The sequence below is a fragment of the Apostichopus japonicus genome, chromosome 12 (assembly GCF_037975245.1).
Source record: "Apostichopus japonicus isolate 1M-3 chromosome 12, ASM3797524v1, whole genome shotgun sequence".
Lineage (NCBI taxonomy): Eukaryota > Metazoa > Echinodermata > Holothuroidea > Aspidochirotida > Stichopodidae > Apostichopus > Apostichopus japonicus.
In genome coordinates, this window is record NC_092572.1 from 22,744,413 (window position 1) to 22,760,562 (window position 16,150).

A 16,150-nucleotide genomic window follows, 5' to 3' on the forward strand; every position below is an offset into this window, starting at 1 on the left:
TTCATATTGATAGGATCGTTATGCACCAGCCATTCCTCTCGCTTCCCATATGTAGTTACCTTAGTAACAATAAAACAAATATCTTTCTCTGTTATAATATACTGCTGTTTATACAGTCGCCCAATGTAAATCTTACAAGTTTATTAAAATATCAACAAAGCAATATGTTTCGGTTTCATGAATAGTTAAAGGCGGATGATATGCATCTACTCCCATTGTTATTGCACGGGCTGAAAATTATATTGCAACTAAACTACTACAAAAATCGATGATAGCTTGCCCCCTCAAGCTTCCAGTTATACAAAATACTGTGCAGGAACAGCGAACAATAAGTTATGACGACGCAAATTCCAATTGTGTGGAGATTGCACATTGTGGATATCAATCCTCATTTGTCGTTACTGGGGGAAGGGGGGGGGGTTATCTATAACATGGTGAGGGGTTGTGTGCACACGCGTGTGTGCAGGTCTTTATGAAAGCATGGTTCCTACTTTGATATTGTCTATAGGCTTTAAATGAACACACTTCGGTAACATTTCGCAAATTTTCCTGTTTTGGGGGATCTCTTGTAGAGTGTCCATGATTTGTCCATTTATAAATTAACATAAAATACTTTCTTTGAAACACGAATTTTTAGTCAATTTCAATCGATGAGAAAGGTGTGACATATTCCATAAAGTTGATCCTACACATGTCGGTAGCCTATGGGAGGGGGGGGGGGTTGGATGGTTCAGCGATGAGTTAAAGACTTTGGAAATTAAGAATGACACCTGTTTGTTGAAGATAACACATAACTTTTAAATTCGACACACTTAATATAACATTATCGAAATACATATATGCCGGTTTGTTATTTAACTTCAGACTTCACATTAAGCATATAATTAACGTTTGTATAACGTTTGATAGAAATTTGAGTAATATTACAAATATAATGTACACTCGAAGCAAGTTAAGGAGAAATATTATAGAATGTTTCTTCAGTTACCAATTTTATCTTTAGGAGTCTACTCGATCGTGATAATCATTCAGATTTGATCTAAAGCTAGTAGATATAAAACTAAAATCCCTCAATGATAACACACAAATGCTTATTGGAACAATTCTGTAAATAAAATTGGAACATTACTTGCACATTTCATTGTAACCTCAAAGTTACTGTTAATATGTCTCGTAGTTAAACAGTTCTTAAATTTCACACTTATTGGGCACCCGAAGAAGAAGCGATAACGACACACCTATGTAAGGTATTCAGGCACATTGTATCTGTCAGTTTCAGAACTACGTTACGCCAACGTTACATCATGTATCACAACCAATATATCTCCGTTGACTTATAGAGTCTTTACGTTTGAATCAATGTAACGCATCACATGAATAAAAATTATCGTTTTGCAGGAAATGCTTAGGGTTTGATTACAAGTTTACTTAACATTCACTAAACTTCTATTTCACAAACGAAGACATAGTTAACAAATATCGCTGCGGGAGTCCACTTTCTTTCATTTCTGAAATCCACCATGACGCCGAAACTGTAACCATCGCAACAACCTCTGGTTGTACCAGGACAAGTCTTGGAAGAAGGGTCAGACCAGTTCTCATATTCTGGGAGCGATAAATCATGGTGCCATGCCCAATGATCTGAAACAAATAGGCAATGTTAATAGAAAGTGTACCACAAAGTGAAAAACACATTCTTGTAAAAGCATGTGAGCATGACTTTTGAGTATATAAAACACAGGTTAGGGTGCGATTTGCAGGGAATCATTATTTCACAGACAAAGAACTTGCAATAATACATCTCTTGGAGAGACCACTTTCCTAGCTGTTCGAGATTCTTAACGACACCGCACCCTGTACCAGAGCAACAACTAGCGGGTCTATGATGACAAGTCTCGGAAGAAGGGTCACACCAGATCCTATTCTGGGAGCGTTAAATCATGGTGCCATTCCCAATGATCTGAAACAAATAGGCAATGTTCATCAGAAAGTGTACCGCAGAGTGAAACACACAATCCTGTTTAATATATGTTCTTGACTTCTCAGAATATAAAGCACATGTAAGAATGCGATCAGCAGGAATTCATTCATACATTGAGGATGTTGAGATGTCTCCAGTTGTTTTAGTCGTCATTTGATCCGTACTTAGCCCACGTTCTGTGGTAACTAACATACCATGTAAGCTAGTTTGCGCTGTACTGACTTCCATTGTAAATGCTAAATGAAAATTAAATAGAAACATGAATTTCTAATTCTCCAGAGACAGCGGTAACATTACAGGAGTGTCTTTCAAAATGAAAATTTTAAAATTAAAACACCGTACAAGAAAACGGAACAGACGTTTAGACCTTCGGTAACGGATTCCTAAAGTTTCTTGAGAGAACTTGAGACGAAGTATAAAACAAGTTTGTTAATATGGGAAGCAACATGTTACTCACTGGAATCCATTTTGTCTGCTGCACAGTGTCCGGTTGTAATAGGTACCGTCGGTGATTCTCTGGTAGTCACGTGATTTGTGATCGTTGTAGGACTCTTCATGTTGGTAGATGAAGCAATAAGTTTAGCATAAAACCCTTGGGAAAACAACATGGTTTATGTTCATGGTATTCAATATTACATGAAAAGCGAATTGAGTTGCGAATTGAATTTACAAATATTAACTCACCCATCAATTCTCCAACTGCTAAGGTGGTGAATGTTTTCATTGTCCCGTCATTGTCAGTTAAACAGCTTGTCATCTTAATTGTTACATATTGAATGTTATGTCGCTGGTAACTGTAACATACGGGGTTTGCGGTAATTGAACATACTAGAAATTCATTATTAGTCATTAAATTTAACAAAGATATCAGTTGATAATGATAAACTTCAATGTATTCATCTTTGTTTATAACAAGGAAGAAATAGAATTTAAAAAATAACCTTTGACGTAAAATAAGTTAAATTTTGAAACATATCCAATAATAAGGTGCTTCTAAATGAAATAATCATGATCAACATCGCCGCGATGATGTCCATTAATGAAGTCTAGCAATTTTTCCTAGCAGATATCAACCCTCGCTTCAAGAGTGCACATTGTAACATGATTGTAACATATGTGTCATCGACGGCTCGAGAAAAAAAGACTAATAACTGCACCGAAGTGATAAAAAACATCAATTATTGTTGGAAAATTTGGTCCAATCCCATTCTTTCAATATTAAACTTTGAGTTTTATTGATTTTAAGCCGTCACAAGATGCATCACGTCGCAATAACTGCAATCTGAATGAATCTTCCTTTACCTTTACACCAGCAGATGCTGTATAAAACTTTCTATGATTTTTCTTGTTACTTTTGTTATAAATATGCTCAAATATATACTGTGATTCAATATGATCAATAAAGAATATATATATATATATATATATATATAGATATAGATATATCGATATATATGTATATATATATATATATATATATATATATATACATATATATATTCATTATTTGTTTTCCACAAGAACAATGAATAACTCAAAAAATAAGAATAATAGATGTGAAAGGAAGTGATCTAAAAACCTTTGTAGGCTTAGCCTGGAGGTCAACAAATCTCTGGGAAAAAGGAAGCTAAGAAAAAATTCAAGAAAAAAAGAAAAACCTCCTAAACGTATGTATATATATATATATATATATATATATATATATATATATATATATATATATATATATATTTATATATATATATGTGTGTGTGTGTATATATATGTATATATATATGTGTATGTATGTATATATATATAGAAATTATCAAATGTTAAACGTTCCATTAAATATCCTTGTTGAAACTTTCAAAAACAATGAATTTGAAACCTGATTCGAACTTTATCCACAAGTCAAAGAGACACCGGGCCCTCTACTAAGGTTTGTCGCAAGTCAACTCCTTGAATTCCTTTTCATTCCTTCTTTACTTAATATTTTAATTTCTTTCCTTATTAACTCGTTTATAGTTCAGACTGAAGCAATAAGTGAAATACGAATTGTGAAATTAAATATCTTACAACAAAGTGCAGTATACGAGTTTAAATCCTACAAATTCTAAGTAAAACTGAAATAAAATTAGGCACACACATATACCATATAATGCTTTTCTTTTGAGGAGTGACTGTTGAAATTGTAGAGAAAATTTGGTACTCGCATGCTTGGATGAACACCAGTATGTATTGTACACATTGTAGCTGAGCCGGTTCGAAGACAATTAATAAAGGCTACGTAGAAAGCTAAACTCTATTTTCGCATAAGCTATTAAACGTCAAAGAACGCAGCAAGGCTGATTCTTCGAGCATAATATAACATGCTCCTCTGGGTGGTTTCCCACGGTCTGACTGTAAACTAAGCTATATATATGAATCTGTAGCAAAAACCAAACACAGCGACATAACAAGCAGCAACATGACCCGATGCAGGAATATTAATGTCACCCACCTCACCTCCACCCCTCCCCGAAGAAGAGCTCATTTCACTAAACCTTGTACCATGAATTAGGTTTCCGTGTTTATTTACCACTTCTAGACGCCCGAATATGGTATTCTGAAGATTTTTCCCCTTAGGGTGGGTGGCTATCAGTTTCGGAACATGTCACCAGGACTGATCTGGGATCCTGGACCTGGGCGACGGTATAGTCCGCACCAATTCCAAGCGCAAAGTTACGCTGCTGCTTAAATACAGAAAACAAAAATAAGTTTTATAACCTGATTTTTTTTTATATATTCAGTCTACGATACTGAGCGTCACAGAACGTAGACTGCGAAACTATAGGTAACATTTGTAGGATGCAAATAATATCGTCTTTTATTTGATTACATAGCACAGTCATTCTGAGACTCCAATGTATTGTTCCCGTTCACACTCTTGTCTTGAATGTTGGTTGTTTAATCTGTAAAAGTATACAAAGAGGCATATTTTTGTCAAACTTTATATATTACTATGATGGCAGGTGTTGTTATCGCTCTTAATCCATTGGAAATACAATACTTTCTCAATCGATTGGAAATAGACCACAACTGATAAATCCATACATTGGTACTGAAAGGGTCTTTAGAAGCAACATATTCATGAATTGGGCGGCGTCTTCATAAACTTGGTTTTGTCGTTAATTTACACTTCTAGAATTAAATGGAATCAATTTAAACTGAATTTACAATTAAATATCAAATTAATGAAAAAAGTGTTACAAACGTTGCATATCCGTCTCCGTCAAGTTCAACACCAACCAACGATGAACCTAAAGCAGAAGAAACCAACCATTTATTAAAATCATTTATAATCAAGACCATACGGTACGACTTGGTTTCACATTAAGCATTAAAGTTAGTCTTCTCTGTAATGTGTGTTTTGTCTTGATCTAGTTAACACTTTATCTTATTACAGCTGCGTGTTAAAGATGACAATTTTTAATGCCCTGTTGCAGATTATCACATAAATGGGAAATTGGATGATTTGAAGTACATCACTTGTATGTGTTAACAACGGGTAACATTCCATTGTTCAAATACAAACATGACTGTCCAATCAGTCTGACTTGATCATGCGCGTGTGGTATGGCAAAAGCAACACGAGAGCACATGTCACCTGCTTAAAGAAATAAACTATCAATGACGTCACATTGAAAATACTCAGAAGCGAAGGGCGTGTTACAGACATAGAAAGTATAGGCTGTATACATGTCAGTTGCAGTAACTATACTTGACATGCGTTTATATTACAATGGACTCTAATTTGAATGTTTAATATACTTTGCTGTGCCTATCATCTTCTAAGTATGCTTAAAGTATTCCATGAGTATTTCATTGCCTTGAGAAACGATTCCACATTAGGACAGTTTCGCAGCGTGTTCGTACTTACGATTCTCCTGCCTGTCATATGATTTTATGGATAAACTTCGTTCTGATCCATAGCTGATGAAAACAAAAGAGAAAGAGTTAAGCACTTAATACAATAACAGTTACAAACCGTGAAAAGTATTAACTTGTTTGCTTTGACATTACTAATAGTTGAAGGACATGCTTCAAACCAATGATTGCGTACTTTAAATATTTGCTTTCTGATTAACTTTCGTGTTTCTTGTATGGCATAATACTAATGTATAATACATTTTGTAAACTGTTCAGCTAACTGCAGTGTATTTTAATATTGTCAGACAGTTAAACATTTCCATGTTGTGATAGGCTTGCAAACCGTTATCGTCTTTTTGATTTGTAAATACATTTGGCCAGAAAAACATGAATATGGTTTATATGCGAATACACAGTAGCACAGCACGACATACTCTCCTCACCCAACCAAAGCCATCCCAAAACCATATCCCCCACCCCCCTCGCCCACTCTTACTCACATGCATACATAGAGACAGGTCAACACATTAACGATTTAACATTTACTTTCAATTGCAACATGTTTTATATGAAACTTTGAACTAACATCAAGAAGCAAATTGATAAAATATCACGTGATTCGAATTTGCAGCCGCCAGAAAGAATAGCAAATCTTCATTTTAAAGGTTAGTAGCGCCTTATATTAAGGTGGGCATTACATCAAGACTGGTTGCCTCACTCAGCATTGATCCTTACAACGGGTATTGTGTTATGAATTGTATTCAGTGCTGTCCTCCTTTATATTAAACTATGCTGCTATATTCATTAAGTTGGTATGTTCGCCTATTATAATATTCAAGCTGAATAATGCTTTCCATTACCACGATCTGAAAAACATGAGATGAATTAGTGACTCTGTTCTTAATAATAACACAATCTTGGCAGCGTATTCTCTGCCATTTTTGTTAAGAGGGGTGCTTGATGATATATGTTATTGTCAAAAAGACTGTCGATGTTCATGTCGGTTTCTTTTGCTTTGAATACATTTACATATTACTATCATGGTTCTTCTTATTATTTTTTTAGTGTTTTAACATATTGTATTGATTAACATATTACATATTTACCATTCATAATATTTGGGAAATTGTTTCGCATATGTTTCCCGATCAGGTGTTTTACTGGAAAATTCTGTCAAGTAGAAAATTAAAAATGCCTAAATCTTTCTTTTCTATATGACATTGGTTGGTCGTTACTGTAAAAGCTTCCGGAATAAATTTAATATGATTAATTAAACAAGGTTTTGAAAGTTGATTTCATCATTAAATATTCACTAAAATATTTAATTATTTACAACTAAACAATAGCATAGCATATTGACATTATCATAAAACTGTCAAATTAATACTTCATGAATTGTACCCCAAGTTAACTTCCAGTAACATGCATTGTTTATGGAGGCATCACAGCATAGTGTAAAGAAGTGGTGTAAACAGCATATGAAAGGGTGCTTACTGTGTTGGTTCGATTTAGAGGCAGCAACATTAGCAGAAGATGAATTGCTGCTAGGTTGCATGTTGTGCTGGTTCAGTCTAATAACATCCGGAATTCTGTTACATGATATAGAGAAAAATAATTTGAAGGATATGACTATCATAAAAGTAGTTAGGTATTATACTTGTGGGAAGGAATAAAACAATTTTCAACCACTTATCTTTCTGAAAGTCTGTTGTCTCTTATCTTCAATCATTACATGTAGAAAATGATTAATCTCTAGTTAGCATGTCAAGTGGACATTCTTCTAAGTAGACAAACGTACTTTATAGATCAACATTCGCAAAGAGTTACAGACACTTTCTTGTGATATTTTGCGCTATAAAGGCTACATATATGTTTGTTCTAGTGTTTTCGGGCTACTGGAAAAATCATGTTGCAATCACATTAGGTAGCATTATTTCTCTTCGGTTGTACATTCTGTAAGAACTAACGGAATAACTGAATGAGATAAATAACTTACGTATTCGATTGTTGTGACATCTCGAAGCTAGTATGCCTTCCTAATGACGAATAAGAAAAATCAAATAGTATACTGCCAGTTCAAAGCTCGAAGTTCGACTGGACAGGCACTAGCGCACGGTTCGAGGTTAAACATGCTATCGTACTATAAATTGAACTTGTTCTAAATGTATTCCAGGCCTTTCTAGAGGACCCACTCTAATGCATATGCATGAACGTTCTGCACATATCAGCCAATTGGGACAGTTTTCTAGTGCTAATATATCTCTACACTGTCCTCCCATATCATGCTCCAAAGCACTCGTACTGACAGTATGAACAGTTCCTAACTTTTATCTGATTCTAATGGTAATACCACTCTATACTGTTGTCCCATGTCATGCGACAAAGCACTCATATGCCAGTATGAACAGTTCCTCACCTTTATCTGATAGAAACATTATATACTGACAATACAAGTGCTTTGGGAAGCGGGATTTGGAAGTTCAGTATAGAAAATCATGTCCTGACTGGATGAACATAGTTACACTATTCTTTCAGCGGCTGACAGAGTTTTCTATTGCACGCGGTGTTTCTTTTCATTCCTTATGATTAACATCCTTTATTCGTTTAGTACACCAAACCTTGTAAGTCTTAACACTGGGCGTTCTAGTTTCATTTCTATTCATGCACACAAATTAGTTCCTTCTTCCTATACAGAAACTAATTAATATGCATATTAATAGCTAAGGAGATGATTCTATAAATACAGCACGAATAACACTTTCATTTGATACTTCAAGATATAGTCAATTTCCTGTGATATATTTTCCAAGATTCAATCACATCGTTCTGACAGAGTTTATAATCATGGAAGGTATACGTTAATCAATAACGTGCAATATAGATTTAAAAAATTATCACTTTACGGTATCTTCTGCAGAACAAAATAGTTGTTATTCCAGCCACCAATAGAATGAAAACACACAATGATGACGCAATCCATAGATGGAAATAGCCTGTGTCAAAATTGGACATAAATTGGACAAAAATATAAATGTAAGAGATGATCCAAATGTCATAATTATGTAACAAATGTAGATTGCTACAAAGTAAATTTGTTATTGGTTTTACAAGACAGAAACAAATAAAGAGAACAAAGACAGAAAACTAACTTAACATTTTCTCTTACTATCAGATTATGTCCAATTTCAGATTTATTTTCATTAGTGTGCCAATATTATATGTGCCACCGGTTCGGAAGATTTAATATTAAATGTTTTACCTATTACGATGCCATTTTCTATTTTCCAAAAAGACATTACTGTAAGGCGGTTGATGTCCTTATTACATAGCAATAAAATGAATTATTTCACACAATGTTCCTTTCTTATTTCGTTGTCTACGTTCACATTATTTTCTTATGCTTTTGAGCAGTTTTTTTGTTTTTAATAATGTTTACATTAAGCAGCAAGTGACGGATCTTAGTTTACCGTGGGTCACTGTAACCAGGACATGAAGAGATGTAGCTGGTTTTCCTTTCGAGTTAAAGGCCCAACACCTGTAACTCCCTCTAACATCTGGGTTCACATCTCGAAAATAAAACTGCCATAATCCTGAAACATTTCCCTTGTTTGGTATATAGGATGGTAGCAAGATCCATTCACGATTGACGAGTTTCTGTAACTTTACCTCAGCCGGTGGACTAGACTCAGCTTTGCATTCTATAACAAAATTCTCATAGATCTTTACTGCCATAGTGGATGGAGACGTCATCAATACCACTGCAGGATCTTGATGAGTCAGTAAATTGGATGTAAAAAAAAAAAGTTTAACTTACAAACAGATTTCAATATAAAATAAGTACTCTGATTTGCGGTGGAATGGATACTAAGGAAATTGCGGTGGAATGGTTACTAAGGATACTAAACTGTTTACTTTCTCTTTATTCCCCGAACTTTCTTTTTAAGTATTATGTAACATATTCAGTCTTCTATAAAAATGGATTTATTTATTGGCAATGGAGACGTTTCCTCGAAATACAGATACAACTCGTTACTTTTGCGTAGGTTCAGAAAAAATGAAACTTAACTGATCAAATAATTTCCCATTCCGTAACTTTTAATGAAGTATAGAGGTAGACTTACATGTTATGGTGATTTGTCTTTCGACTTTCATACTTCCAATTCTGTTTCCTGATTGACAGACGTAGAGGCCGGATGCATTTCTTGTTACATTCTTCATCTGGAAAACTTTCCTTGAAAGTAACCCAATAGTTTCGTTCTGTATTAATGTAAACGCCATCGGTTTACCATCTTCTCCTTCTAAGGTAACATTCGGTGCTGGATTTCCCTTAGCTACACATTCAATAGTGAGTATTTGGTTTTCTTCAACCGAAATAGAAGTATCAGATTCGTGTGTTCCTTCCACACTATTGAACTGGACACTGGGCTCATCTGAATGTGGACAACAATATGAATTTGAAACCTTAGAAAAGATTCCTGTCATATATTAAGAATAAACACTTGTGCATAATTTACGATACGCGAATATAAGAACAACAGCCCTTCGAGAGGGTGATTTGTCATAGAGCTAACTTCATATAATTTCTAATCGAATTATCATTTCTGTGTTTATAACAGATTATGTAATTTTATAAACAATGTGAAGCGATTCAAAGGGAATGAATACATGGACTACCGTAGGAATTGTAGTTTTCCAAATGTATCCTAACTAAGTGTGACTATTTAATCTAACATTCCTGGGCTCCTGGCAATGTATCCAAATGGACATATAACAATATCTTAGTTGGGTTGAGTATGTGTCAATATATTGTATGTATACATTCGTCAGTATCCTAGAGTCATACTCACAATAAACATACAAAACACCAGAATTTGTCCGGTTACTGGTTTTTGGCATCAAACACATTATAGTTTGGTTATGTAATCTGCGGTGACTGGTTACTTCTATCACTTCGCAGAAGCTTGTGTTTGGATTCTCCATCTGTGGTCGAGAAACAATGACCTCCTCTAGTGCTTGATTCTTATTATTTTCATTTAAATACCAGGAAAAGGAAGGTTCCATCTTTTTACCAGCAAATTGCAAGCAGCATTGTGCAAAAATCTGCTCGCCTTCGTTTGTAAGTTGAGTTAAATTTCTCATTTCAGGACTTTCTGTAGACAACGACAGGAATAGAGCGCAATGTTTGAGATGAAATAGAAACTGTTCGTGTAACAACTTAAAATTTCTAAAAGTCATTAATGATTATATTAATAGTTACACTAATTGATACATTAACTTGTCAATCGCTTTGGTTAAGTATTGTTTTAAAAAGTGAAAAGGGGCTATGAACCATTTACTTTTGTTTCACCTAGCTAATGGTATGTTACATTTTGTGCACAAAACAGGTTTCAGTTGCGTGTGCGTGTTTATCCTTTTGAATAAGTAACATCATCTTGAAAATTGTTTCCCCATTTAAGTTGTACATATTTCTATCACAACCATCCTAACACTGTAAAGAAATGTTGGTTGTGAAAAAATATCATTCTATGACAAAAAATAGGAATCTGACCTGGAGAGGTCTCGTTAATACTTTATGACACTTTGGTCATAACAAATGCTGAATAGAAACGATCCCAGGGAGTATCAAGTTAAATCTGTCACTTGAAAAATAATGTTATTATTTCTGCAGTAATTTGATATGAGTGCCCATGTTATACTGACATTAGGTGGACATTATGTGGTCATTAGTTGGACATTCGCTGGACATTAGGTGGACATGAGCTGGACATTAGCAGGACAACCGCTGGACTTAGTTGGACATTAGCTGGACATTAGCTGGACATTAGCTGGGCAATAGTTGAAAGTATAGCTATTTTTGGACTGAAGTCGTGACAACTTCCCTGCTTTTAATGAAATGGTTGTCAGCACTTCTATTGGAATCTATTTGAACTGTAGGGTGAACAAAGTGATGCTATGGAAAACGACTACCGATAGTGATGCGAAGGCCAAGCCATGATGGGTGGGGTTACATGGGTAGGACGTTTTCCGAATGCAAAACGAAAAAAACATCAGAGATTCTCAGCCGAAGATACAGGACTCACACATATGGAAACGTAACCGTATTTGAATTGCCGAAGCTATATCTTTGAGATGTAAAAATTCACAATAAACTTGATCTATTTTGTATTCTTGTTAGATGCAATGATGTGGATGAATGTTAAAAGGTATGACATTCTCCTATGTTCACACATAACCTTATACACTTATTGTATCCTTTTCGGTTTGTTATTTCTTACCATATATAGTTAGATAAAACCACGTTTCCTCCATCCCACCTTCAGTGTAATAGGCCTGGCACAAATATCTCCCAGCATCGTCGAATGTTGCTCTTTCCACTGAGAACGTGGAACAAGAATTTTCTTCGTCAAAGTCTAACAAGTCTCTGTAGTTGTTCCATTGTTCCTTAGATGAAACGTATCGTCCAAATTCTTTATTGTTCTTACTCCAGATGATAGAGTCTACGGGACCATCTTTGAGATTACACTGTAATTCAATTAGACTCCCTGATAAAGTGTAAAAATCTTCATTCCCTGTTGATGTAAAAAAACATAAACTCACTCTCCTATCAATATCCCATCTCTATTTATTTCTTATGACATTTACATGTAAACAGGTGCGTATCCAGGGGGGCGTTGGGGGCGCGCGCCCCCCGGGTAAGAAAAAGAGAAGAGAAAAAAAAAAGAAAAAAGGAAAAAAGAGGGGAAAAAAGAGGAGGAGGAGAGGAAGGAAGGGAAAAGAAAAAGAAGAAAGAGAGAAAAAGGAGAAAAAGAGGGAGTAAAAGCAAAACGCGAAGACACCGGGAAGAGAAAGAAGAACAGTGACATCATTACAGCGCTGAAGGGTAGCCAGTGACGGATCAATGATTTCGTAAAAGTGTGACTCACCCTACCCCTTACACCGACAACTCCATTTTTTGACGTTTCCATTTTCCTCTCTCACTAATGATCTATATATATACTATATATGGTCTATCATAACGCGTGTGTAGAATTGTGCTATGAAACCAACTGTGGCTGGTCTCGAACTCGACCGTGTCGTCGGGGAACATGACTCATTTTGGGATGGGGGCGACCGCCCGCCCCCCCCCCCTTATTCAGCATTTTTTTAAATGATATCGCTAAGTAATTTCAAAATAGAAAGTGCTTAGTGGCAACATACAAGGCCTGGGAAGTGTCATTTCCAGCGATCTGGGAGACATTTTCGGCCAAAATTTGCTTGTACGCTTCGCGCCAACCTATGGTGGCGCTACGCTTCGATAATTTGCCTACAGGCTTCGCCCCTCCCTTGGCAAATTCCTCACTACGCGCCTGTTCGAATTTGTAACGCAAACAACAGATATCACATCATATCAGTGAGCATGAAAATGGCGTTCCAGGATGAAAAGCCTCAAAACTGTCCGACTTGCCTGAAAAAATAACCAAAAATTTTCGCGCGCGAAGCGCGCGTTCAACGTGTTCATGTCAATATCATATAAGCAAGCATCGGTTATTACATCGCATGCCATCATGTACCGTACGGTCCGTTCAAATTGTGCAGTATACCGCGGGATGCTAATGTAAACAACGACATGTCTCATGTAGATGTATAAAAAGCATGGAGGTCCAATTATGTCAAAACTCTTTTTTACATTAGTAATGGCGAATTAGGGCCTGCACCCCCGCCGCGCAGTGGCGGAGTGTCCATATGGTCAGGGGGGCGGATGCCCCCCTGACGGACTCAAATGGACTGCTGGCGCCTTTTTCAGCTCTTTACCACTTTTTACTTATTCTAGATTATTGACTTTTTTATTGCGCTCTCATCTACTTATTGACATTTGTCACATTTTGTTGCTGTAATTTGGCGATGACACCTTATTCTTCGTTTATCTGCAAATTAGCCAGGCCCGGAAAGGCTCATTTCCGGCGATCTAGGGAGTATCTTTACTCAAAAATTTTCTGTACGCTACGCGCCAACCAGTGGTAGCGCTCCGCTTAGATAGTGTCGAAAGCGCCCCTTCAGACCATTCTCGCCACTCCTGACCAATACCCCTAGCTCCGCCACTGCCGCCGCGCCTCCTACGCCAATGTGTGTAGTGTTCGGTTTCGGAAATATCTGCTATTTTTTCATTTCCTACAACCAAGTTTTATAATAGCCGTTATAACAGGTTTTAATATTTGTACACCAATAAATTAACTGTGTCTGAATTTTCGAAAATTTCTGACCAACATTCTACATCACACTTCCCTCTACTCGTGCAATTTTTACCGGTCTGTTAGGGGTTGAAGGAAGTTTTTTTTATATTGGTTGTCCATAGATGAAATTTTGTGCAACATTATGGGTATGTTTTGAATTGAGTTTATTCACGAGAAATGTGAATTTTCAAATTCTGAACAAATATGGGGCTTAAAACCTTGAAAAGTGGGCCTGACGGGTATTGTGGGCCGCGACGTAGAATCACCTACAAAAGCAAAGACCCACAGGTGATGCGATCAGGTCGAACATGATGTGTGCCGGGTTGACAATCTTCAAAAAGGTTATGGATGGAAAAAAACTATTAGGAAATACTTGGTTCTCAGGCAAGAAGTGTACATCTGGTTGGTCATTTCAAGCCCGAGAAGTGCCGTTTCCGGTGATCTGGGGGGTTTCAAAACAAGAAATTTTCTTGTACGCTGCGCGCCAACTGATGGTGGCGCTCCGCTTAGATAGTAATTCGCGCCCCCCGGGTTTGAAAATCCTGGATACGTGCCTGGTAAATGTATTTAAATGACTGTTTGTTAGTAATCCATTAAGTTCTTAGCCGTTTATTCCAACACATGTCTATTTTTATAGGTTTATTGCTTGCATGAGCATAAGCTTTCCCTATCATCAATATTAGAGAAAGTCAGATGTTTAAACATTAAGGTGCTCTTTAATTGGTTATTCGTTAATTATACGATGGAAAGAAGAGACTAACAGCTAATTAAGTATGACTTGCCCCGTTGAGTTTTGGTTTCTTTGAAATAAACATTGTCGTTGAAATTTATTATGAATGTCCCACAGAAGTAGGCAAACGCGCCTTAATTCAAAATTCCGGTTTTCGTCTTTTAATAATTTTCTATATAATTCCATAAACATGCAGTGTATACAAACGACCTTTACTGGAAATAAACCAGAACAGAAAAACAAGACACAAAACGAAACATACAGCATAAAATGAAACAATTATGGTACTGAGCAAGCTTATTTCTGCAAGCTCAAACAAAAATAATTATCTCTTCAACCCAATGTATAGCTTCGTGTAACTGTTACGTTAATTGAGTGTATCGCTATTTTAAATATAAGTTTTTGGCAATTATGTTAGAGCAACGACAATGCACAATTATGTTTAATGACAACATAGTTATATTGTGTATTTTCATTGCTTCTTGCAAAGAGAACGCTATGGTACACTCTTTGGGGTGTAAATAGCGTTTTAAATGCTGGTTAATAATAATAATATCATGTCTTAGCAGGTTATAAAACATAAATATCGGTGACTTGAATGACTTACCAGCATGGCAAACCGCAGACAGTGAACCCAACATTAACATGAGAAGAACCGTACAGTACATCTTCGGGCAAAGCAAATTATTCTTTTACCGCAATAGATGAACTTTTCTGGGCTTTTCAAACAGATGAAGAAGTGCACTTGATATAATAGATAACTCATCAAGTGTAACGAGAATAGTTTTTGTTGTTGCAAAATATATACAACAGACAGTGAAAGTGAAAGTAGGTTTAATTTCCTGTGATTATACTCTTATGTGCTCATTTTGTATTGGCCTGTCACGTGAGTATACTCTTGAAATTAACTTGCTTAATAACGAAACTGCGAGTAACCTCAATTTACTAAACAAGTTCGACCAGTATGTTAGTAGTGCAATAAATATTTGGCTGAAGTGCATCATTAAACTAGTTTTGTTATGACGGGTGTAACCAGTAGTGTTAAGCTGAAGATAAACATTTCCCCACTTAATTTAGATATTTCCTTTTCAATAACAAAACCAACGCATAATTATGAGGAACTGAAAAATACTCGTCTTGGAACTGTATGGTACAGCCACCAAATATATATATATATATATATATATATATATATATAGTTCACATCAAGGGCACAACCACATTTACTTCTTTTTGATAACATATTACAAATCAAAACCGGTGTACCTAATATATATTACATACAAACACGCAGTATAAGCAGAATTCTTTAACATTGTTTCTAAATATAGCCTTTTT

At 35.8% G+C, this 16,150-nt stretch overlaps 1 protein-coding gene across 1 annotated transcript; it reads right to left on the reverse strand.

Moving 5' to 3' along the window:
- Nucleotides 1-3,735: 3,735 nt before the first annotated feature.
- LOC139977808 (CD166 antigen-like) lies at nt 3,736-15,568 on the reverse strand. The gene is made up of 12 exons (XM_071987461.1): nt 15,420-15,568; nt 12,148-12,441; nt 10,720-11,022; nt 9,994-10,302; nt 9,340-9,639; nt 8,776-8,865; nt 7,869-7,908; nt 7,367-7,461; nt 6,979-7,042; nt 5,883-5,935; nt 5,217-5,262; nt 3,736-4,914 (listed from the first exon to the last, which is right to left on the reverse strand). The coding sequence occupies exons 1-12, from the start codon at nt 15,478-15,480 to the stop codon at nt 4,851-4,853; spliced, it is 1,719 nt and encodes a 572-aa protein (XP_071843562.1). The 5' UTR covers nt 15,481-15,568; the 3' UTR covers nt 3,736-4,850.
- Nucleotides 15,569-16,150: the final 582 nt, after the last annotated feature.

What these genes read in the sequence shown, in the direction of transcription:
- LOC139977808 (XM_071987461.1), bottom strand. Translation starts at nt 15,480, where the DNA reads ATGTACTGTACGGTTCTTCTCATGTTAATGTTGGGTTCACTGTCTGCG. An exon ending in CTCTAAATCGAACCAACACA is followed by an intron (nt 7,043 to 7,366) that starts GTAAGCACCCTT and finishes TCTACTTGACAG; the next exon opens with AATTTTCCAGTAAAACACCT. An exon ending in TTTCCCAAATATTATGAATG is followed by an intron (nt 5,936 to 6,978) that starts GTAAATATGTAA and finishes TGTTTTCATCAG; the next exon opens with CTATGGATCAGAACGAAGTT.